Source organism: Netta rufina (assembly GCF_964035555.1).
Source record: "Netta rufina genome assembly, chromosome: 1".
NCBI classification, from domain to species: Eukaryota; Metazoa; Chordata; class Aves; order Anseriformes; family Anatidae; genus Netta; species Netta rufina.
The window spans coordinates 153,620,119-153,640,604 of NC_140123.1; the positions used below are offsets into that span (position 1 = coordinate 153,620,119).

Consider the following 20,486-nt stretch of genomic DNA (forward strand, 5'->3'; position numbering starts at 1 on the left):
TATTTTAAACCACTGGGTTGGAAAGCAACAGATAGAAATGGGGTTGAATTTAGAAATGGATCTGGTAATGTATCTGTGAACGACTTAAGCAGCAACATCGTTTAAGCTGCAAATTATCGTTGTTGGAAAGAGATCCAGGGAATGATAATCCGCAGTCAAGACTTCAGAAAGCTTGTCCTCCGCACTCAGTACAAATAGTAGCAATTCTCAGGTGAGTGACTGCTGAGATTGGACAGACATCGACTTCACTGGAAAAACAGCTTGGCTAAAAGAAATTCTTTCCCTGGTGGGAGACTGCCCTTAGTTTAAAGAAATGCCTGAGGATATGGCGAATGCTTTTCGCTTAAACTTTGTACAGTCTTTGCTTAAGAAATAAGGAAATGATTGTTTACTCAGCAATTAATAAGAGTTTCATGTCTAGACTAGGTGGTTTAATCTGTGCTTTATTTCCAGAAGGCATGAAATCTGGGTAACTTTTTTAAACTGCAGCTCAGGAATGGCCTACAGTATTGAGACCATAAAAACAGACGATCAAAAACTGATTGTCAGATTATTGAACATAAGAGAACATATGTATGTTCTCTGCCTAATCATGTATTATTTTATAGAGTTTCTTTTGTTTCTACCTCATAGCTGTTGTGGCTAGTTAATTTTCCATACCTGTGTTGAACAGGTGTGATTATATGGCCTGCAGAATGCTGTTTTCCACGTTTTGCTGTTCCTTTTGTATGAGGAAGAAACACATTTTTGCAAGTTGTCACTAAACAGGTCTCAGTTTTCTGGTCATTTGTACAGGTTACAGGTAAGAAGTACTACTGTGTTTAGGAAAGGCTTATATTTTCCTGTTTAAATTGGGCAGGTGTATGATTTAGGATGACTGTGCTTTACTGTAGTGCAGTGGCTGCTATTTCTGATGGTCTTGTTGCATGGATTCCAGGAACTTGATTTTATTTTTTCTTTTTTAAGCAAAAACCAATTGAGTAGACAGCAGTATTTCTAGTGTTAGCCATGGTGCCGTCCCTTAAAAAAAAAAAAAAAAAAAAAAAAAAAAAAGACCAAGGATAAGTTGAAATGTATTTATACAGTTGCAGTTTTCTGTGACCTTAAAAAGCTCTTGACTTCCAATATCCTTTCTGATAATGCTTCCTATGGGGAATGCCCAGCTCTCTGTAGCCTTCCAAACGTAGCTTGCAAAAAAAAAAAGTTCAAAATCTTTAAATGGTACTTTTTTAAAAACTAAAGATTGTTTTTCAGTACTAAGGCAGTAATGCAATCATGCCCTAAAGTCATAAGGAGAAATCAGGAATTAAAAGGTTGAGATATTGCAAACTTGGGAATAGGGAGGTGCTTGTGCACTTCTGTTCAGGCATTGCGTGCTAATACATCATGCTTGTAGACAAGTGAGGTTTTTCCATTGCTATATGTAGAGGTTGTTTTTTTTTAATAAGCTATATGAAGTGTTTTTTTTTTTAACTTAGATTTATGAGGAGTAAAATAAATGTTTTCCTAGAAGATTCCTAAAACAGACAGAATCTTTGTTGGTAGATATTCAGTGGCATCATAATACAGAGACCTGTGACCTTGTGCTTAGAAGCTTGCTGTTGGCCTTTAGAATTAGTTGTTCATGAAGAATTTGGTCTTTGTGAGGAAGGAAGGGTACGTGGCTAATGTCAGTTGGACTCCTGATCTTCATCAAGCATTCTACAATTATTTGTTCTTCAAAAACAGCAACTTTAAATCTTCAAAATGCTGTATGCTTTCCTAAAAGCATATGGCAGTGCAACTTCTACTTGCTATTTTGTGACGCTTGTCCTTGTTTTCCCAGCATTTGTAGACACAGCACGCCTTGGTGAGGGTATTTGGTTCTCTTGCTGTTTTGAAATGTTAGACGATCATTTTCTTGCAATGCCAGATTAAAACGATCGCATCTTTAAGTCCTCAAAAGTCATATGATTATATGAGAAGACAAGTTTGAAGAAGCTTTGAATTTTTTGGCTGCTTAAGTAACTTCACGTGGAAGGATTATTAGTTTCCTGTACTTCAAAACAAGTCATGTCTTGCATTTGTACTGCGCTGGTGTTTGTGTGCTCTTCCTGTTTCCTACACACAGTTTCTTTAGAATTGTCTAGTTTTCGTTCTGCGAGCCAATGAATAATTTCAGCTTACATCTTAATGAGTCGTATGAGTCATGATGTGAAATAATGAGTTGTGATATTTTGAATAATAATTTATCAGTGCCACTTTTGAATGGAAAGTGACTAATGAAAAGAGTGGCCAGCTGGTTGCAGTAAGAAGGGTGAGAAGCACGCATCTGGCAAACAAACACTTCCGTACCAGGCTTTGTAAAAATCCACGTGCTTCACGCATTCCAGGGTTCCCTACAAGTTGAACAGTGTTTTTCGGTGCCCCATTTAAATCTTGCTGCTTTACAAGTAGATATCAAGTCTAGCATATCTACTGATTACAAGCAAGATGCAGAGCCCACTTTTTCTTACTGATTGAAAGCATGTCGGTTTTCATAGTTAATAAATGAAAAGCATGTTTGTTTGGTTTTTTAACTTACATTTTGTGACCATAAGTGTGATTTTAGTCAATGCCTCTCACGTTTTGGCCTTCAGAATGTCTGTAGCAATGCATCAAGGAGAGCACTTACTGCACTTGTGATTTACCTCGTTTCTTGAGCAGCCTCTCATCCTTACTGAGGCGTTAATGAGATCCAATTCTTGCCTGCCTTAACTGCAGGTGCAAGCTGCAGAAAAGAGAGCACGGTGCATTAACAAAATGGCTCACTTCCGTGCCACCTATACCTCTTGCAGATTTGATGCCACGGTACGAACGGTTGGGTGCATTTGCTTCTAAAAAGCTGGTTGAAGGAGACAGCTGATGAATTTCGTTTATCAAGGTGGCTTTCATCAGCTTTTAAATCTTCAGGTACAAACAAAAGAAGGGAGGGAGGAAGTTTGTTAGTTTGTATATTCTGAAGCGTGTATCTTAAAATGCATACCAAAATTGTGTCTAACAGGACAGTCTGCTTTAATTATACACTTAAAGCGGCAAATGAATTTAAGCTTTTTTGTTGCGAAACACCTAGCTTAAAATTTAGCAAAGCTGTTACACTGGATTTTAGTTTTTCATCATCTGTAATTAACCTATAAACAACAAATACTGAATGCTAGCCTTATAAAATAGTTTTCTTAATGGTACAATAGTTACTGTACTCCCTTGTACTAGCATGCTAAGACCTGACTTCATTGCTATGTTCTAAAGTCGAATCTTGATGACATTAGGTACAACCATTATTTGTAAGAATACAGTTCTCTTTCTTTCATGTACATATGGTCCTCCCTGACCTTTGGAGTGTCTTCTAAAAGTATGAGAATATGCTGCAACGCGACACGTTTTGCATGGGAAATCCTTTATAAATAGTACTAGATAAAAGGTAGGGATCAGCAGCTTCGTGTACGTAACAAAAGTCTAATGCAAACCAGTTAAACACACTAAAAAAAAATGGTTTTGACTGATCATAAGAACCAAAATGTTAATTTGCGGATGCTGCGTTGTGATGAAAGGATCATGTATCTGTGTCGTTCCAGAATTGGAGAGTTGATGACTTCGTCTGTAGTAGATGTGTTTGTCCAGAGAGCAGATACTGCCCATTTTCACGTACAGCTTCTGTGGCTACAGCCTAAAAAGTTGCTCCCTCTCGGGTTCCAGGAGCATTTGGACGCGTCTCTGCAGTGTTTGCTCTTGAGTTTAGCCGTACTTCTAAGTACTTCTTTTTCTTTTTTTTCTTTTTTTTTGAAAGTGGTAGTGAGCTGAAACATGAATTACATAGTTTTTCATGTAATTTCTTTAAAAACACTAACTACCAATATACTTTCCAAAATTCACCTTTTCTACCAAAGCCTGTACTGTTCACATCACAGTTGGAGTATTAATTGTGTCCCTGCTTCTAATGGAGTGTTTCTTAATGGCAAGAGCTGTTTATTATCCATACTGCTGACTTGTCCTATGACTTTGAATGTAGGTTATTTATTCTTTGCTTGGGTTTACTCATGTGCAGAATTAAGTTTTACATACTTCTTAGTGTTGCTGCAATGCTTAATTAATATTTATAAAGACCTTTGACATCCTGCGATGAAAGGAACTGTGTAAGTGTTCAGTAGTGGTGTTATTTTATTAGTGAAAATACAGGAGGAGTCAGGAGGATACCAGTTTTTAATTCGGAGTGAGCAATGGAGTCATGCTGTAACCTTGAGCAGGTCATGCAGCCTCTTGTTTTGTAACGTAGCCTGGGAAAGCTCTGTGTTGTTGCAGCATGTGGTATTAAATGTCATCCTTCCCCCACATCAGTTCTAAATGGGGGGGAAAAAAAAAGTGGTGTACAACTTCCCTGAGCTCTAAACATAATTGATATTTTGTAAGGAAATGCATCATTAAAAGTGGCAGGGGGTGAGAAGGTAGTGTGTTCAACAGCTGATTTGAGAGCCAGCATGAGAACTTGAATTGGAGCATGTTACATCTAGTTACAGACCGGGCTGAATTTTTCCTGTAACTGAACGTGAATGAGGTCTGTATACACTGAGCTCAACTGAAAGTTCACTCTGGAGTAAGCATATATAATCTTTATTGCATTCTAAGAACTCACTAATCCATGGCATTGAGCTGGTAAATGACTTCTTACTTCAGACTGAATATAGCCTGTATTTGAGTTCTGTGATTGCCAAGATTGATAATTAGCTCTTATGGCATCTAGTATTTGGCTATTACGAAACAATAAACACATCAATCTCTTGGGTGTTTTTTTCCTCCATCTGACAGAGGAAGGTTATGATTACAGATTGTCGTAAAACTGCAAGATACCTCTGAACTTTTTGAAAAAGTATACAGCTGTTTAAGATATCGCCAGCTAACCAACCATTTGTCCAATTATAAGGCACAGTATCATCAGATGAAATTACTTGCCAAGCTTCATGCATGCAAATACAGGGTTTCAGTTTAGTTTTTCTTTCATACGAGATGCTACGTCTGTATTTGACTCATTGCACAAAACACATAAATACAGTTTTAAACACAGGGCCTCAAAACTTCTGTTGGAGTGCTTTCCAAGTGAACTTTAAGGCATAGCTGAATGCCCGTGCACAAAGCAGCACTTGCATCCTTGTGGATTCAGAATGAATGCACCTGGGTCTTTGTCCTGCTGCATCGCAGCCTGGCTGTTCAGCCAGTTCTGGGGGCTTTTTGCTTACCTGTAGTCCCGATTCAGCTCTCTGCTCTGGTGGTGTAAGGATGGAGAGGAGTAGGAAATACCATGGCTCTCCAAGATGAACAACGGCTTGTGGTTGTCAGGCAATTGGGGAAGGGGGCTGTTTTGGGTGTCTTCATGTAACCCTAATTATAAGTCTTAATTTATGGTCGTGCTTACTAATTAGGGAATATCAATAACTTATTTCCAAACTTCAGCTGAATACATTGAGCAGACACAGATTGATTGGTTTGAAGAGATGGTAATTTGACAAGACTTACACAGGGTTACCCAGGCATGCCAAATATGTTACTTACTTTCCCTTCTGCCTTTGATTTAGATTTCCCGATACAGATCATGGCAGCCCTGAAACTTCGTAAACTTGAGTATTTGCAGGAAGAGGATGAATGAGTTTTCTTACCTGTTAAAAATAAATATTGCCTTGGGCAACAATTGGAATAGAAAATATAAACCTTAAATACCTTCGCCAAAAAAATCTGAGCAAGTTGTGTGTGTTTTTTTTTATTAAATATCAGAAGTTCAAACAACTTCAACTTGCTGGTTCTTCCAGCTTGACCTACAACAGAAGAATAATAACCTTGTGCAGAAAACCTTGTTCTTAACTTCCCACTGATAAAATTAAATACATTCTTGCTTTAGTATTTTGATGTAGTATAATTAAAATAATGACTTACAGTTTGATAAATGCTATTTTCATTACTGTAGTGCCCTGGAGCACTGCATATGCAAAATAGTATCGTATTACACAGAACTGGAGGTATGTGATGTGCTTGTCAAGCTGTTACTTAACTTGATTAAATTATTTTCATTTTTTTGGAGCAAGTAAATTTGGAGCGTTTCTTTGGAAACTGAGTAAAAGCAAACAATCAGATCTCTTAAACAATGACCTTTATAATTCTGACACCATGAGAGTACCCTTAAAAACATCCTCAGGCAGGTGGACTACTCAAAATAAGCTGCTTGTATAGGGCTTGCTTCTGTTTTTCAGTAAACTAACTATCACTAAATAAGAACTTCTTCACATGTAGCTATGCTTTAACTTTCTTAATCCCTCCTGAAGTGTCATATAACAAAAGTCAAGAAATCTCCAGTATTTTAAACTGCAGCAAAAGCTTTTTTTTTTTTTTTTTTTTTTTTTTTTTTTTTAGCAATAAGCTGGGAATATCTAATGTTTTCTTTATTTCCACCTTCCCCAAAAATTCTGTCCTTTATCTCAGTTTAGATCTGCACCAGGCTGGCCTTACATTTTCTGAGAAACTATAAAAATGTCTGTTACGGTCCAAGAAATACGAGTTTTACATCCTATGTGGTGGGATGGCTCCCGTGTATTGCAGCGGTAGGATGCGGGCTCTTAGGAACCAGAGGCTGGAACGCGAGGAGGGGCTGTTGCCCTCTATGTCCATGAGCAGCTGGAGTGCACGGAGCTCTGCCTGGGGATGGGTGAGCCAACGGAGAGTTTATGGGTTAGGATTAAAGAGAAGGCAAGGGCAGGTGGCATTATAGCGGGGGTCTGTTACAGGCCTCCTGATCAGGAAGACCAAGCAGATGAGGTCCGTCACAGACAGGTAGGAGCAGCCACGTGTTCACAAGCCCTGGTCCTGCTAGGGTAGTTCAGCCATCCTGGTGTCTGTTGGAGGGATGACACAGGAAGGTGTAAGCATGTCAGGAGGTTCGTGGAATGCATTGATGATTAAACTGCCTTCTCCCAGCAACAGGGGAGGTTAAAGGCAGCCTTGGCTGCAGTGACCATGGAATGGTGGAGTTCAAGATCATGAGGGCAGCAAGGAGGGAACACAGCAAGCTCACAACCCTGGACTTCTGGAGAGCAAGGATCTGCTGAGCAAGCTATTCTGGCCATGGTGGGATGCACCCGTGAGTTTTGGCAGATGTGATTGTGAGGCCACTCAATAATCTCTGCTTGACCATAATAAGCGGGAGAAGTACCCGGGGACTGGAGGAAAGCAAACATCACTTCTGACTGCAAGAGGAAGACCTGGGGAACTGTAGACAGGTCAACCTCATCTCAGTCCCCAGGAAGCTGATGGAACAGTTCATCCTGGAAACCGTTTCCAGGCACATGGAGGAAAAGAAAATCATCAGGAGGCCATGCATGTTGGCATGGATTCACCAAAGGAAGTAATGCTTCATCAACCTTGCAAGCTTCTGTAGTGAAATCAGCAGCCTGATGGACGAAGGGAGGAACAGTGATGTTGTCCTGGACACAAAGGCCTTTGACACTGTTGCCTGTGATAAGGTCATAGAGAAGCCTTCAAATACGGACTGGATGAGCAGTGAGGTGGACTGAAAACTGGCTGAGTGGCTGGCCCTACAGAGTGATGGGCAGTGGTGGAGAGCTGAGTTGGAAGCCAGTAATGAGGGGAGTACCCCAGGGATACTGGGTCCAGTCCTGCTCAATCTCTTCGTTAACGATCTGGATGATGGGGTGCGCTCTCAGTGAATTTGCAGATGACACAAAACTGGGGGGAGCAGCTTACTCATCGAAGGGTCAGGCTGCCATCCAGAGGGACTTGGGCAGGCTGGAGAAATGGGCGGACAGGGACCTCGTGAAGTTCAGCAAGTAAAGATGTGAAGTCCTGCGCCTGGGGAGGAACAAGTTCTGTGCTCCGGATTCTTAGAGCCCACCTGGCCGGTGCTGTAATCACAAATGACGCTGTAGCAGAAAATGTTTGATTTAATTAAAAAGTATTACGTTTTCTCTCTGAAATGTTATGTTCTGATGTTAAAACAAATGCCATAATCGTTGTGAGTGCTGTGTTATAGTTACCACAAACAGTAAATAGTGCAGTTTCTTAGGGCTTTTTTTGTGTGTGTGTTGAAGAGTAGTTCTGTTCCTGACATTTAAGACCGAAGTTTGTAATCTAAGAAAGCACAGAGCTGCTTTTGTTACAGCTGAGTTTACACCATTGTCAGGAGTTAGCGGTTGTTTTCCAGCGGCTGTCAGAAGATGAGCAGTAAACAGCTTTTGATAACGCTTCTCATCCATACATGTAAAAATGCATTATTCAGGTGGCAGTAATGCTCCTCAGCTTCCCTTCGTCGCAGTTTGTAACCATACAGGCAAGATGCATACAGGCATGTTAAGGGGCCACCAAGACGGCTAGTAGGCTGGGGTACGTCTTGCATAAGGAAAGGCTGAGGGAACTGGACTTGCTCGGCCTTACCCAGCTAAGGAGGTAGCGTTCCTGCTGTCGTCAACCGCCTAATGAGAGGGTGCAGGGAGCCAAACTGTTCCTGGAGGTGGTGCGCACTGATAAGAGGCAACGAACACAAGCGGCAGAAAGGGAATTCGGGCTAGATACTGGGGGAGGGAAGCGCGATGCGATGGGTGGAGGCCAAACCCGGAGTGGGCCCTCCACGGTGACGGCAGCGTCTGTCCTTGGAGCTGCTCGGCGCATGGCTTGGTCCTGAGCAAACTCGTGGTGATGGCTCGGCGGTGTGTGCGGTTAGCCCAGGTAACTCGTGGGGCCCTTCAGCCAGAATTACCCCCGTGAGACCCGCAGGGGGCTGCTTGGCTCTTAGAGGGGAACTGCTTTAAAGAATAAAAACTAAACCTGGGAAGCGCTGTTTAGGGAAAAACTTCGGTGTAATTTTCCATCTGTCACTTTTCAAATGAAAGCTTTTTTTTTTTTTTTTTTTTTCCTGACATGCGAGTCATTTGAGATTATAAAACTGGTTCAAGTTTACAGCTCTTAATCTTCTCATGCAAAGCAATACTGGCAAACACTCGCGTACACTGCACTTGCAGACTAATAAGCAGCCCTTTTACTGACATCTGGCGCGCTGCCCGGATCGCCTGCATTTATGTCAAGCCCCATGTTGTGCGGGGAAGTAGGACTCTTGATGTATTTTGGGACGCACAGTGGGATAGGTGAAACGCTCGCTTTGCGTGGTGCAGTGAAAAAAAAGAGTCACGCACATGGAAGGAGGGCTCAGCTCCTCCTGAGAGCGGTCACAGGTTCTTCATTGAGGTTTTATTGTGGTGGCTGTTACTCATTAAGTGTTCTATATCAGTTGTTCAGCATTCATTTCTCTATGTATTTTTGTGGGTTATAAAACCACGAAGATGCCTTTCTTGGTAAACAGTTGTAGATAGATAATGGAGCTTTCTACACATTTTGATCCTTGAAGTCCCGAATAAGAGCCGTGTCTTGCTGAACGAGTGTTTCGATCCGATAACAAATTATTGGGCTCGTAATAATAGGTGGGTTTCTAACTGCATGCTTTGCCTTTTTGAGGCATTTTTTTTTTTTATCACATTTCACAACTCTCTAAACACTTTCTCTGTGGTTTTGGTGCGCGTGTGTGTGCATGTTATGAAATAATGATTACTGATCCGTAAGAGCTTTGAAGCATTTGAAGGGAGAAAACTTGCTCGGTTCTTACATTCTAGGACTTGGGCTGCAGCTCTCCGCGTGCTTAAAACCCGAGTTTTTATCAACAGTAGCTAACATTTGTAAACTTTCAGATCTTGCCTGAAAGTAGATTTTCTTCGTGTACGTTGTTGATACAGCTGCAACGTGTAATGTTATAAAGAGCACAAGCAAGAAATACGGAATATTAAAAAAAGATTTCAGTTCTCATTTTACACAATGTAAGGTTTTCTTGTTAACGGGAGACTATGAAAACTGAAATGGAACCCCCCAAAAAACAGTTGCTGAACGTGTTGAGAACACACCTCCGCATTTAGGAGCCTTTGGAGTTGTTACATAGGGCTTATGCTGTCCGGTTCTTTAAAGCAAACAGCCCTTCATGGTCAGAGCTGTTGCTTTTCTGTTACTGTAAATCATTATGCCTATACGTGTAATACTCCAGAAGTAATTAATCTTACTCTATTAGCAAGTCTAATAGCATTCCGCGGGGAGTCCTGCTTTAGAAGTACATGCTTCAAGTGAAGTCGGCACGCCGATGTTGGAAATTTGGTTATTTTCTCCAGCAACTTCACATTGCTGATGTTTTGCAGAGATAACGGCCTATCGGTTGTTCCAGATACGCTATTTAAAGTAAGCAAACTTCTTGCAGTGACGCGGTTTGGGACTCCAGCCAGAGAGGGGAAGCAAGCAGCTTACTCCAGCTTCTTGAGGGGCAAACAACCCCCGCCTTTGCAAGGCGCTGCTTTGCAGAGCGTTTTAGAGATGTTTTATTTAAAAGTTTTTTTTCAGTTAATATACGGTGAAGCGTCTATTGCGTGTGTGTATCAAATCGTCAGCGTATCCTTTTGGGGGGTGGCTTTTGTTATATTTTGTCTTACATGTTATACTACATGCAGGTATGTGTTTATATATATGGTTACAAATATGAAAAATTTAATGTCATGCTAAATAGCTGGGTCCTGATACTTTGATTTTATTTTGAATTCAAAGAGCAGAGCTTAGTTACCCCATTGCAAACTGCTCAGTTCTGAACTACGCAGTTGATCTCTACAGTATTGCAGTTGTTTAGTGATGCTACAAACTTCAGTCTCATTTCAGGCAAACAACTGATTTTCCTTCTTTTCCTTGAAACTTTTATGCTCTGGGTTTATTTTTTTTACAGTCTGGGAAGTTTTTATACTCAGGGGTGCTATTTTGAGGGATCAGTGTTTTTTTTTCCCCTTATCCACATCAGAATTCATTAGTCCTAGAATAGTTTTGCATTCCATTCCTTCTGTTCAGCCTGAAGACCGAGTTCCTAAAGAGCTGCGTCCTGCTCAGCCAACTTGTGCATGGCTTACGTCTGCCTGATTTATGCTGCTTAGCGAGGAAGGTGGCTCATGCCGTGCATTTGAGCATGTTTTATAAAATGGAATTAGTCCCATTTTGAACCTTTCGATCAGCAAGATCATAACTCTTTACATGGCCTGGTCTAGCAGAAGCAGTTTTACTGTTAGGAACTCGGTCAGGACTCTGTCCCAGGAGCTCTGGGACTTAGCCCGTGCTGTCAGCACCTTCCTTCTGCTTCGTGCTCTGTCTGAACATGCTGGAGCACACCGCTGTGTTTGGGCACACCGTGCTCTTCTCACACTGGTGGAGTGATGGACCCTTAGCTTAAAGCATGACGTCAACTGAAAGGAGAATTAAAACTGTAAAGTTTTTCATACCCCAGTACAGTGCATTTTATTTTGTTTATTTTTTAGTCTCTGCAATTGAGTTTGATATGATCTAAAAGCTTTCATCCAGCTTAAGCAGTTGATAGCCAGTGTTACTTGCTGCTGCAAGACAGGCTTGAGCCTTAAACTGAGAACTGAAATTGTGTGTACTCATTTGGGACTTGTGGTATGCTTTCTTCATAGCTTATGGCCCTTGTTACAATCAGTGTAAGCTTTTTAATGTATGGCTATATAAATTGTGGTATAGGAACATACCACGAAAGCCCCTGTTATGCTTAGAATTGCACACACGCAAGTGACAACAGTACGGTTACATGTGCAGGGTGTGAAATAAAGGCTAAATGCGGTACGGTTCAGAAGAAACATCTCTACTAGTACAACTTGGGAGTCAGGTTCAGAAGGAAATGCAGGCACTTCGACTGATCCTTCTGCTGATACAAGGTACAGGGTTTTACAGGGTGCTCTGTGGAGAGGTGATGTACAGTGAGGCTGTGCTTTCACTTAATTGCAACCAACTTACCGTGCTGCTTTGAATGGAGAAGATTCCCTACTGCATATGCGTGCTCCTTTCTGATATTAATCTGATAATGCGCTAAAATAATTAATTTACAAGAAAAGGGGGAAGGTGATGAGTGGGGCAAGTCGCTTTTTGAGACTTGAAATTGTTTGCAATACAATCAGCTGACTTCCAGAGAAGAAACTGCTCTGTGAATGCAGCTTACTTTACTCTAAGAGGGTTCCTGTCTGTATAGCTTGAGAGGAGCTTTTGCCTTGAGCTTGCTTCAAATCCGGACCGGCGTTGGGCACCTTCCAGTAGATTTAATTCCTGGTTTTGGTTCCTCAACTTTGAGTCTTTCATTCTATTTCTAAAATGCTTATAAATATATTTCTGGTCTGATATTTTGGACCACAAGAGGCCTGACTGTAATAAAGAGCCAGTTCAAGTTAATAAAACAAATATTGCCTCAAAGCGAGGCTGGCCCATGTGGCTCTTTATGGCTCAAGTTTTCAGACAAAATTTAAATTGTTGACATGACCTTGTCCCTGTACAGATAAAAGCTTGTTCTGGTAAAGCACTGTTGATCCTACAAGTGTAGTTCCATAATCCCCTCTTCTGAAAGAACACAGAGAAGTTGGCTCCCAATTTGGAGGAAGACTTCAGAATCATCCAATGCTTATTGCAATGCAGAGAACAGGGTGCACTTCATACAAGTTTGATGCCACTCCTGTGTTGTGTTAGGGTTAATGATCCTGAAAGTGAAGGGTAGGGGCAGGAGGAGGGAAGATTGCTTGGGGTTTTGGTATGTAGCCTGCATCTTGGCCCACGGGGCAACACTTCTCAGCTGCAGCCCGGTGGAAGGAACTGCAAGCTGACTACACTCGGGTGCCGCTCCTGAGTTTCAAGGAATTTATTTCTTCCATGTTACTTCCATTTTTGTGCGGTTTTAGTTGGAGGGTGACTTCATAGGGTTTTTTTTTTTTTTTTTTTTGTAGACTAATGCTCTGCGTGGCGTGTTATCTCCGCCTATCAAAGCGTGCTGCCGGCAGATAGCGCGCAGCGCGGTGCGTCACCTCGTCTTGCGCTTCACTTTGCGATAGCAGGGACTTAAAGAACAGCTTTGGTTCTTCGCCATGCCTCAAGCCCATCCATTTCAGATATAAGGATCATTTTAGAAGTAGTTTTCTGGAAAAATGAATACTGGGATTTTGCAGGAAATTAATCTCCAAAAATGATAAATTCTGTGGGAGGCTACGCTTTCTGAATGCCTCTTTTTTTTTCTTCCTGAAGTGGGTATGTTTTTATAAGAACTTGGACTTTACAACTGTTTTCTGTTACTTCTAATGTTAACTAGCTAAAAAAAACTCATTTTCTCTGAAATAAAATATTCTCGTCTTGGCCAAAGAGCACTAATGCATTGAGTGTACTGCATTATAGGCGCTCTGCTGCGTGTTGTTTTTCAAACAAAATGTTGGATTAAAACTTAGAGGTGCTTATCATTTGAAGTGCTAATACGCCTCATTTGAAATAGTCAGAAATGAAGTCTGTAATACACTTCTTAAACATTATCAACAACGTTGATTCTAAGATTTTGAGGGAAATAAAACGACTGCTTAATTGTGCTTTACTAGGACCGACACACGCTGCCTTGGACAAGACTGGAGTAGAAAGCTGGCTGCTGATCGCTCAGTAGCAAATTTCCTCTTCAGGGTTTTGGTGTGTCCTTGTTCCCACTACTATGCGCTGGTAACAAAAAGCGGAACCACACCCCATTGGATTACTCTAAAGTCACTCGTGTAGAGTTGGTGGATTTTCTCCCCAGGTTGATCTTGTCAATACAAGCAGCTGGTTGCTGGAAGGTTGATGATTGATCCCGGTTTCTCTGACCGGGCCAGAAAGAATTGCCTTTTAGCTGATGGTGGAAGGTTAATGAGCAACGTGGTCTTTTCAGGAAATGGATGAGGTACTTGAAAGTTTTTTGGTAAATTTATTGTAATGCTTAGCACTGCAATGTGCTTTTTTCCCCCCCTCCAGACAATTTTGGTCTCACAAGTTTGTGTTTAACCCATTGCCAAAAAAATGTTATTTTTAAGAAGGGGTCCTTAAAACGAGGCAAGAAAGACTGATCTTACGTATGACTCAAGAGGGAAACTATATAGTTATAAAAGTGCAAATAATAGTGAAGTGCATCAAAGAGCAAAAGTGGGAAGAAGTCAAGTGTGATAGCCAAAATGACAACGAGCTATTTCCCCGCTAATTTGGTAAACTTTCAGCATGCAGGTTACATCGTTGACTTGTCCATATTGTCAATCCTTTTCTGGCATTTGGAGAGTACAACTTCATCCTTCGTACTTGCTTGTGAGCTTTTGTTTATGTTTTGTCAATAACTTAATGGTCATGAACATACACCCCGGGAGTTGAGAGAGATCTGCCGGCTCAACAGAACTTGGCTGCGTGCAACAAATTCTTGACTTCCAGCATAAATGACCAAGTGTCGACTATTACTATATTGTAGTTGATGATGTACCCAGTGCAATAATGGATATATATCTCTGCTTAAACAGCCGGAGGAGTGCAGGTAGTCATAAAGCTTCTCTGCAGCCCTCATACCCCAAGTCCTTGTTCACGTACATCGCCAAGCAAGGCGGCTGCAGCAGCAGCCACCTCCCTGTTCTGAGCTTGTTGTCTCAAAAGCAGGTGACGATCACCAGGTGTTTTCTTCCAGGCAACGATCCTCTATCCTCGGTTCCTTTTCTTATTAGTGCTATGTGTCATTTTAAGAAATAACTTCAGCTTTGAGGGCAAATATTACCTTTTCCTCGTTCTTTTCCATTCCCTGTTCTGCTCGAAAAATAAGTAGGTGCTTTAAAGTGAAGATTGTCTGTGTGCCAGGCAGTTACTGGAACTCATTTTGTTTTTTGATCCTACCCTTTTTCAGCAGCTCTTTTAAGACAGCTCTTAAACCTTTGCCTGCTGTAAGAAAGCTTTTTAGAAATCGTAAAGTTTTAACTGGCACTCCAGCCCTAAAGGTGCGCAATTCTTGACTGAAAAAAAAAAAAGAAAAGAAAAGAAAAAAAAGCAGACATAATTTGAGGTTATAGTAACTTTGAGAGATAAGGGTGTCACTGGAGAGCTTTTTCAAATTAATTAAACTCTGTGGCTCAAAGAAAATTGGGAAACTGTGTCTCAATGCCACGCTCGTATGAAGTATGCTCACCTCCCCGATGCTTTGCATCATGTGCTTGTTAGTGAAACTGAAAAACCTGTGGGGTTTTTCCTTGCCAGAGTGTAGGGCTGGGAAGTGTGCTTTGACATTTCACAGAGAACAGAAGAACAAGACCTGACCTGGCTTAAGCAATACTAGGCAGAGCGCATGAAACACCGTTCAGTCTGGTGCAGAACACATGCAGCGTGTCCCCAGTTCTGTTAAATCAGGGCGGGATCTGCCGATGTGCATGGATTGGGTAGGGTGACAGCCTGAGGTTGGTACTGCTCAGGGCTCATCCGTGCCCCTTTTATTCCCCATCCACCAAGGAGAATCTGACTTAAGGAAACCATCCATTTCATGATTGTTCACAGAACCTTTTTTCTCAAAGAGAGCTCTGCAAAGTCCTCAAGCAGGAACCATAACATTTCAAAAGGATTTTTTGTCTAAATTGAAGTGCTTAGTTATGTTAAATGTTTCTTTGCACGCTAACTTGGCAGTATGTGGTGAAAATGCAAGCATAAATGTTGCTTAAGATACTGTAACTTGCAATGGAAGGAAATTTTTGAATGAAACAACAGCAAAGCCAGCTTGGCTCTAATCTTTCAAAGTTGTAGTCACAAAGAGCTTTGATTTGTGCATAATTTTAACAGCTTAGTGCAAGCATAAGCTCCAATTTTGTTTATAAAACAGTTATAGCCACCACAGTAAATAGAAATTTCTCTTCCCTCTTCCCCACTAGCCCCCCAGTATGGTACAGATTCTTCTGTGCATTTAAAGTTGATCACTTGAAACTCCACAGGTCCATCTTCATTGATGTAAATTAAGATTGTGTCATAAAAGATCATGGGTTACGCTTGTTGTTCCCCATTTGTAAAGTGCACATTGCTTTTCTCTGGTCTTCCACCTCATCTGTCAGATCATCTTTTTACAGTAATTGTCTTAATCTTTCCCTGAAAAAAACGAATTTATTCCAAGCGAGGTGAAAACTTAATCTGAAATTTACTTTTTTAGCAGGTGAAGAGAACTGGTTAACTGAAATGTGTTTTGCCATAGAAACAGGGCAGCCAGTAACGTCTGTGCAGCAAATTAACCATTTACTGGCACTTTTATGTTTGATACAAAACGTAGCAACAAGGCGATAGCTTGACAACAACAGCAGCTGTGCTGATTTTTTTTCCTTTATTTTTTAGAAAGGTTGTTCTAGTGGAAAAAATAGATTCCCTGGGAAGTAGTTTATATTACAAGGTTCGTCACAAGAATCTGTGGGTGGATACAATAGGCTAGAAATTAAATTAGCTATTTGTATAATAAATGATGGTTTTGATTTGATATGACACTTCTAGTCTCTTATAAAAGTGGCATAGCTACAGGCAATAGAATAATCTCTTCCCCTTGTGAAGATAAATGTCATATCAGACCAAACCATCTTATTTTAAATTACAACTTCCCTTTTTTACCATATGAAAAGATTCATGAGACTGTTCATTAAATAATATCACAACCCAATTAAAAGTATACTTTGCCCCAACTGTCTTCGAGATCTTTTCTAATATCAGGCATGTGATTAACTTGCAGAGGGCACTAACAGAAGAGGCCTCATCCAAATAAATTTCCTTTATGCAGCAAGTGGTGTGATTGTGGTCGCAATGAACTAGAAGGTGCTTTTCTGGTCTCACTTAGGCCGAAACCCTCAATGCAAATGAAATATGATGATCAAGGGAACCTAGTAACCTGACTTCTTTTCTTGGGGGGAAGAGAGAGATACTACATGAGGCTCTTGCAGAACTTGGCAGTGCTCTTACTGTTTTTTTCTCATGTTTTGGCAGAGAGAAGGAGCAAGAAAGGGAAGAACAGTTAATGGAAGACAAGAAAAGGAAGAAAGAGGATAAGAAAAAGAAGGAATCTGCTCAGAAGGTAGGTTTTGATATTTGAATTCTTCTTTCCAGCAGGAACATAAATCGTACTGGGGTTGGTAAGATGTTAGATTGTTTGTATTTGAGCTTAAAAACTCTTCATCTAAAGTATAGTGATATGTTATTAAAGATTTTTTTTACATTATTTTTCTTGAACTTCAGTTTTAGTAAACTTTTGATATTTCTTCTTCTGAGTGTTCAGGTGAAGAAAGAGTAATTAGTTTTGTGAAATGAAGTATTAAATTCATGTTCCTGAATATGAGCTCCCTTGATCTCTGCAGCTCCTGCTGCTTCAAGGTGTTTGGGTACGGGAACACTGCAAGTCCTTTACGAAGGTTATATGAAATGTTCCCTACTGAAGTTGCCTTTATTTTTGCTAAGTATCATTTAGGTTTTCTATTTTCCGTGGCTAGTAACCCTTATGTTAAGTGCATCAGTTTGAGTCTGAGCAGTAGAGAATTGAGTTGCTGAAAAATGTGCTCAGCAAATGAATTTGAACACTTGGTTTATTTAGAAGTGTTCTGTTCTGCTGAAAATGTAGTAAATTGTTCTGGGAGTTAACCTGAAGCGTGAACTTGAGTCTCTTGCAGCTTTATCCATGCTTTTTACTGGTAAAATCCTCCCTGTCTGGTTCTGGGCATCCCAGTACAAGACAGATGTAGGATCCTGGAGTGGGTCCAGCAAAAGGGGCCCCTGAGGGGTGATGAAGGGACTGGAGTACAGATGGAGGGGGTCTGAGAGCTGGGACTGCTCAGCCTGGAGAAGAAGAGGCTCAGGGGGGTCTATAAATGCCTGGTGGGTGAGAGGTTTTAAATAAGATGCATCCAGGCTCTTCTCAGTGCCCAGTGACAGGGCTCGAGGCAGTGGGTGAGCACAAACTGAAATGCAAGAAATTCCACTTAATCATAGAAAGACTTCTTTGTGAGCGTGCGTGAATGGTCAATCGCTGGAACAGGTTTCCCAGAGAAGTTGTGGTGCCTCTCTCTTTGGAGATGCTCAGAAACAAGTCGGACACGGCCCTGAGCAGTCTGGTTTTGTTAAATTGCTTTGAGGGCGATGAGGGAGGAGAACCACCATGAACTCTGAGAGCTCGAGAGGCTGTGCCTTCCAACCTCGACAGTAATGTGAAATTGAAAGCAAAATGTTTGACTTTCACTAGTCCCAGTTTTTCAGTTACTTTAGTACAACAGATCCCACCACAGGTCGGGTGTTACTCGTGTTGCGTTAGATGCTGTAGCTTTGTGTTGTGAACAGCCACCACTGATTGTGCCGTGCCAGTTAATTTTTGGTTTATCCGGGAGCTTTCTTAAAATCAGATTCTTCACCTATTTGAATGCATGGCTTTAAAACAGGTGCGGGTAAACCCAGTGTTATTTCTGTTGCCTTTATCCCAAGGCCGTGTTGATACATCCCCAATAATGCTGCAGAAGATCGGTAGCTACAGAATAAGCTTTCTCCAGTGCCTGCTCTTTTTTTGCTTCAGTATTGCTGCTTACACGTTCAAAACCAAAATAGATGTTGTATTTTCAGCTGAGGATGTGTAGGAACCAGGAGGTGCAGAGGCTTGTAACTGGAGGCTGGTGATTTGAGGATTAGATGCTGATATTCAGTAACACAACAAAAACTTGGAAAGGTTGTGCAGATCACGTTGATAACCACTGTGTTTGCTGAGGAATCAGCGCTTTGAATACAAAGATCTGCCAATTTTCCTGTGTGGTCCCTCACCTACCAAGTTATTTGGTATAACTGAATGTTATGATATTTTTGCCAAAATCTTAGGAAGGGTAAACACTGTAAATAAATTAATCTCCTAGAGACCAAACGTTAAAGAGTGCTGCTTGAAGTACTCCTTGAAGACAGAATATGGGCAGAACACAAACGTGCGTGTCTGTTCTCAGGAACTGTGTGGTGGTGGTCACCAAATAAGCAGCAGTGATTTAGGGGGTAGCTTTTTTTTCAAGGTTTGTATAACATGAAACAACGGTTTCTCTCTGGATCTTCTGCAGCTTACAAAATAAAACAGTGGAAAAAAAAAAAAATCACCCAAGATTATGCAAGCAAATTCATAGACTGAATTCCTGTGGTTTGTGTCCCAGGGGCTGTTTGGTAGCTTGTCAGAAGGCTGAGATTGGCCCTGCCCTGCCAGTGCTTACAGGTTTCCCACAGAGAGATGACGGCTCTAAGTCTGAGACATGCTGTCACTTTTTCTCAGCTTTTCTATTGTAGACCCGAAAAAAATCACAAAACCAGATCCTTTTAACAAGTACAGATTCAGCACAGGCAAAAGTGATTTTTTTCCCAAAACACAAACTGTGGTTATAATTCAGAATTCTTTAAACATTTGTTAAAATGGTGTTCTTCCAAGCAGGCAAGTTATTTACTGAACATGTTTACTGCTAACTGTAGTAAACCTAGCAGCTTTACAAGGTCGGTTTCATGAATTTTTTTAGTAGTAAATCATCAGAGTCACTGAAGTGCTTAACCAAATTTTAACTGTTACAGAAGTAGATATAATTTTACACACACGGGATGTTTCAAAAGTGAAGTGAAAACTGACGTCTGGCGTTGCACAGATGCATTTTTGGTCTCTTAGGAGAGTTGGATTACCTAAATCTGTGAAGCTACGATGCTTGAGATTTTTTTTTTATTACAGTGAATATTCCACTTTGCATATCGCAGCGTTCATCTTTGCAAAGTAAGTGATGCCACAGCAATTCAGGGCAGTTTTGTCTTTTTATTCTTTACCATACAAAAGAGTTCTGGCTTGGTTGGCTTAAACAATAAACTGCTTTTTACTTGTGCTTTCATTATTCTATACCGTCCCTGTGTGCTTTCCAGAATTATGGACTAGGTCAGCAATTTCTTTTTCAGAATAGGTGTCATAGAGCCTGACACATGATGATCTTTAGGGGTTTTCTTTATTGTGTAGTGGAGCTCATGATCGACAGGTTCAAAACATGCTACAATGCCCATGATTCCAGCGAATATACCAGTGATATGTTTGTTCCTGCTGTGGCTTGAAACCTGCTACGCTGAAAGAATGTAGAAGTACAGCAAAACCACACACGGAGTTCGTTGGCCAGCCTGATGGCTCACTTCAGTAATCACTCGAGAGATTTTGAAGCCTGTTTCTTTATAGGTAGCGCTGGTACATCCCGTCCTTGTGGCAGCGAGACCAGTAATTTTTAGGACTACTTCTCCTTGGAAGAGATGTAATGGGTAGAGCGAAAGGGGAAGACGACAGAGCCAGATTGGTACTCTCACATGTGGAAACCCCGTGGGACTTCTGTTGCCAGCCCCAACAGTCTGCTGTAGGGATGTTCTCATCAAGGGCAGCTTTTATTACGCTTCAGCTGTAATACTTCATCTCCGAAATCTGGAAGAACTGTAGTGGCGTAGCACTTGTTTCTTTGTGCTTCAGAAGTTCGTGTTTGGGATGAGGGGCATGTACTAAAAATCATCAAGAGCAAAGTAATTACGGTTTCTGCCAGAGA

At 41.1% G+C, this 20,486-nt stretch overlaps 1 protein-coding gene across 17 annotated transcripts in view; it reads left to right on the top strand.

The window, feature by feature from the left end:
* The window catches only part of TNRC6B (trinucleotide repeat containing adaptor 6B), a 127,148-nt gene that overhangs the window by 67,020 nt on the left and 39,642 nt on the right, over positions 1–20,486 (top strand). For 14 of the 17 annotated variants that reach the window (XM_084298618.1, XM_084298609.1, XM_084298621.1 and 11 more), the window contains one exon: positions 16,906–16,993. In XM_084298618.1, coding sequence (XP_084154744.1) covers positions 16,906–16,993 — 88 coding nt within the window. Of the gene's footprint in view, positions 1–8,696; positions 8,740–10,450; positions 10,475–13,814; positions 13,835–16,905; positions 16,994–20,486 lie in introns of those variants that run through there. The other 3 variants (XM_084298613.1, XM_084298614.1, XM_084298610.1) reach the window with 3 other exon arrangements.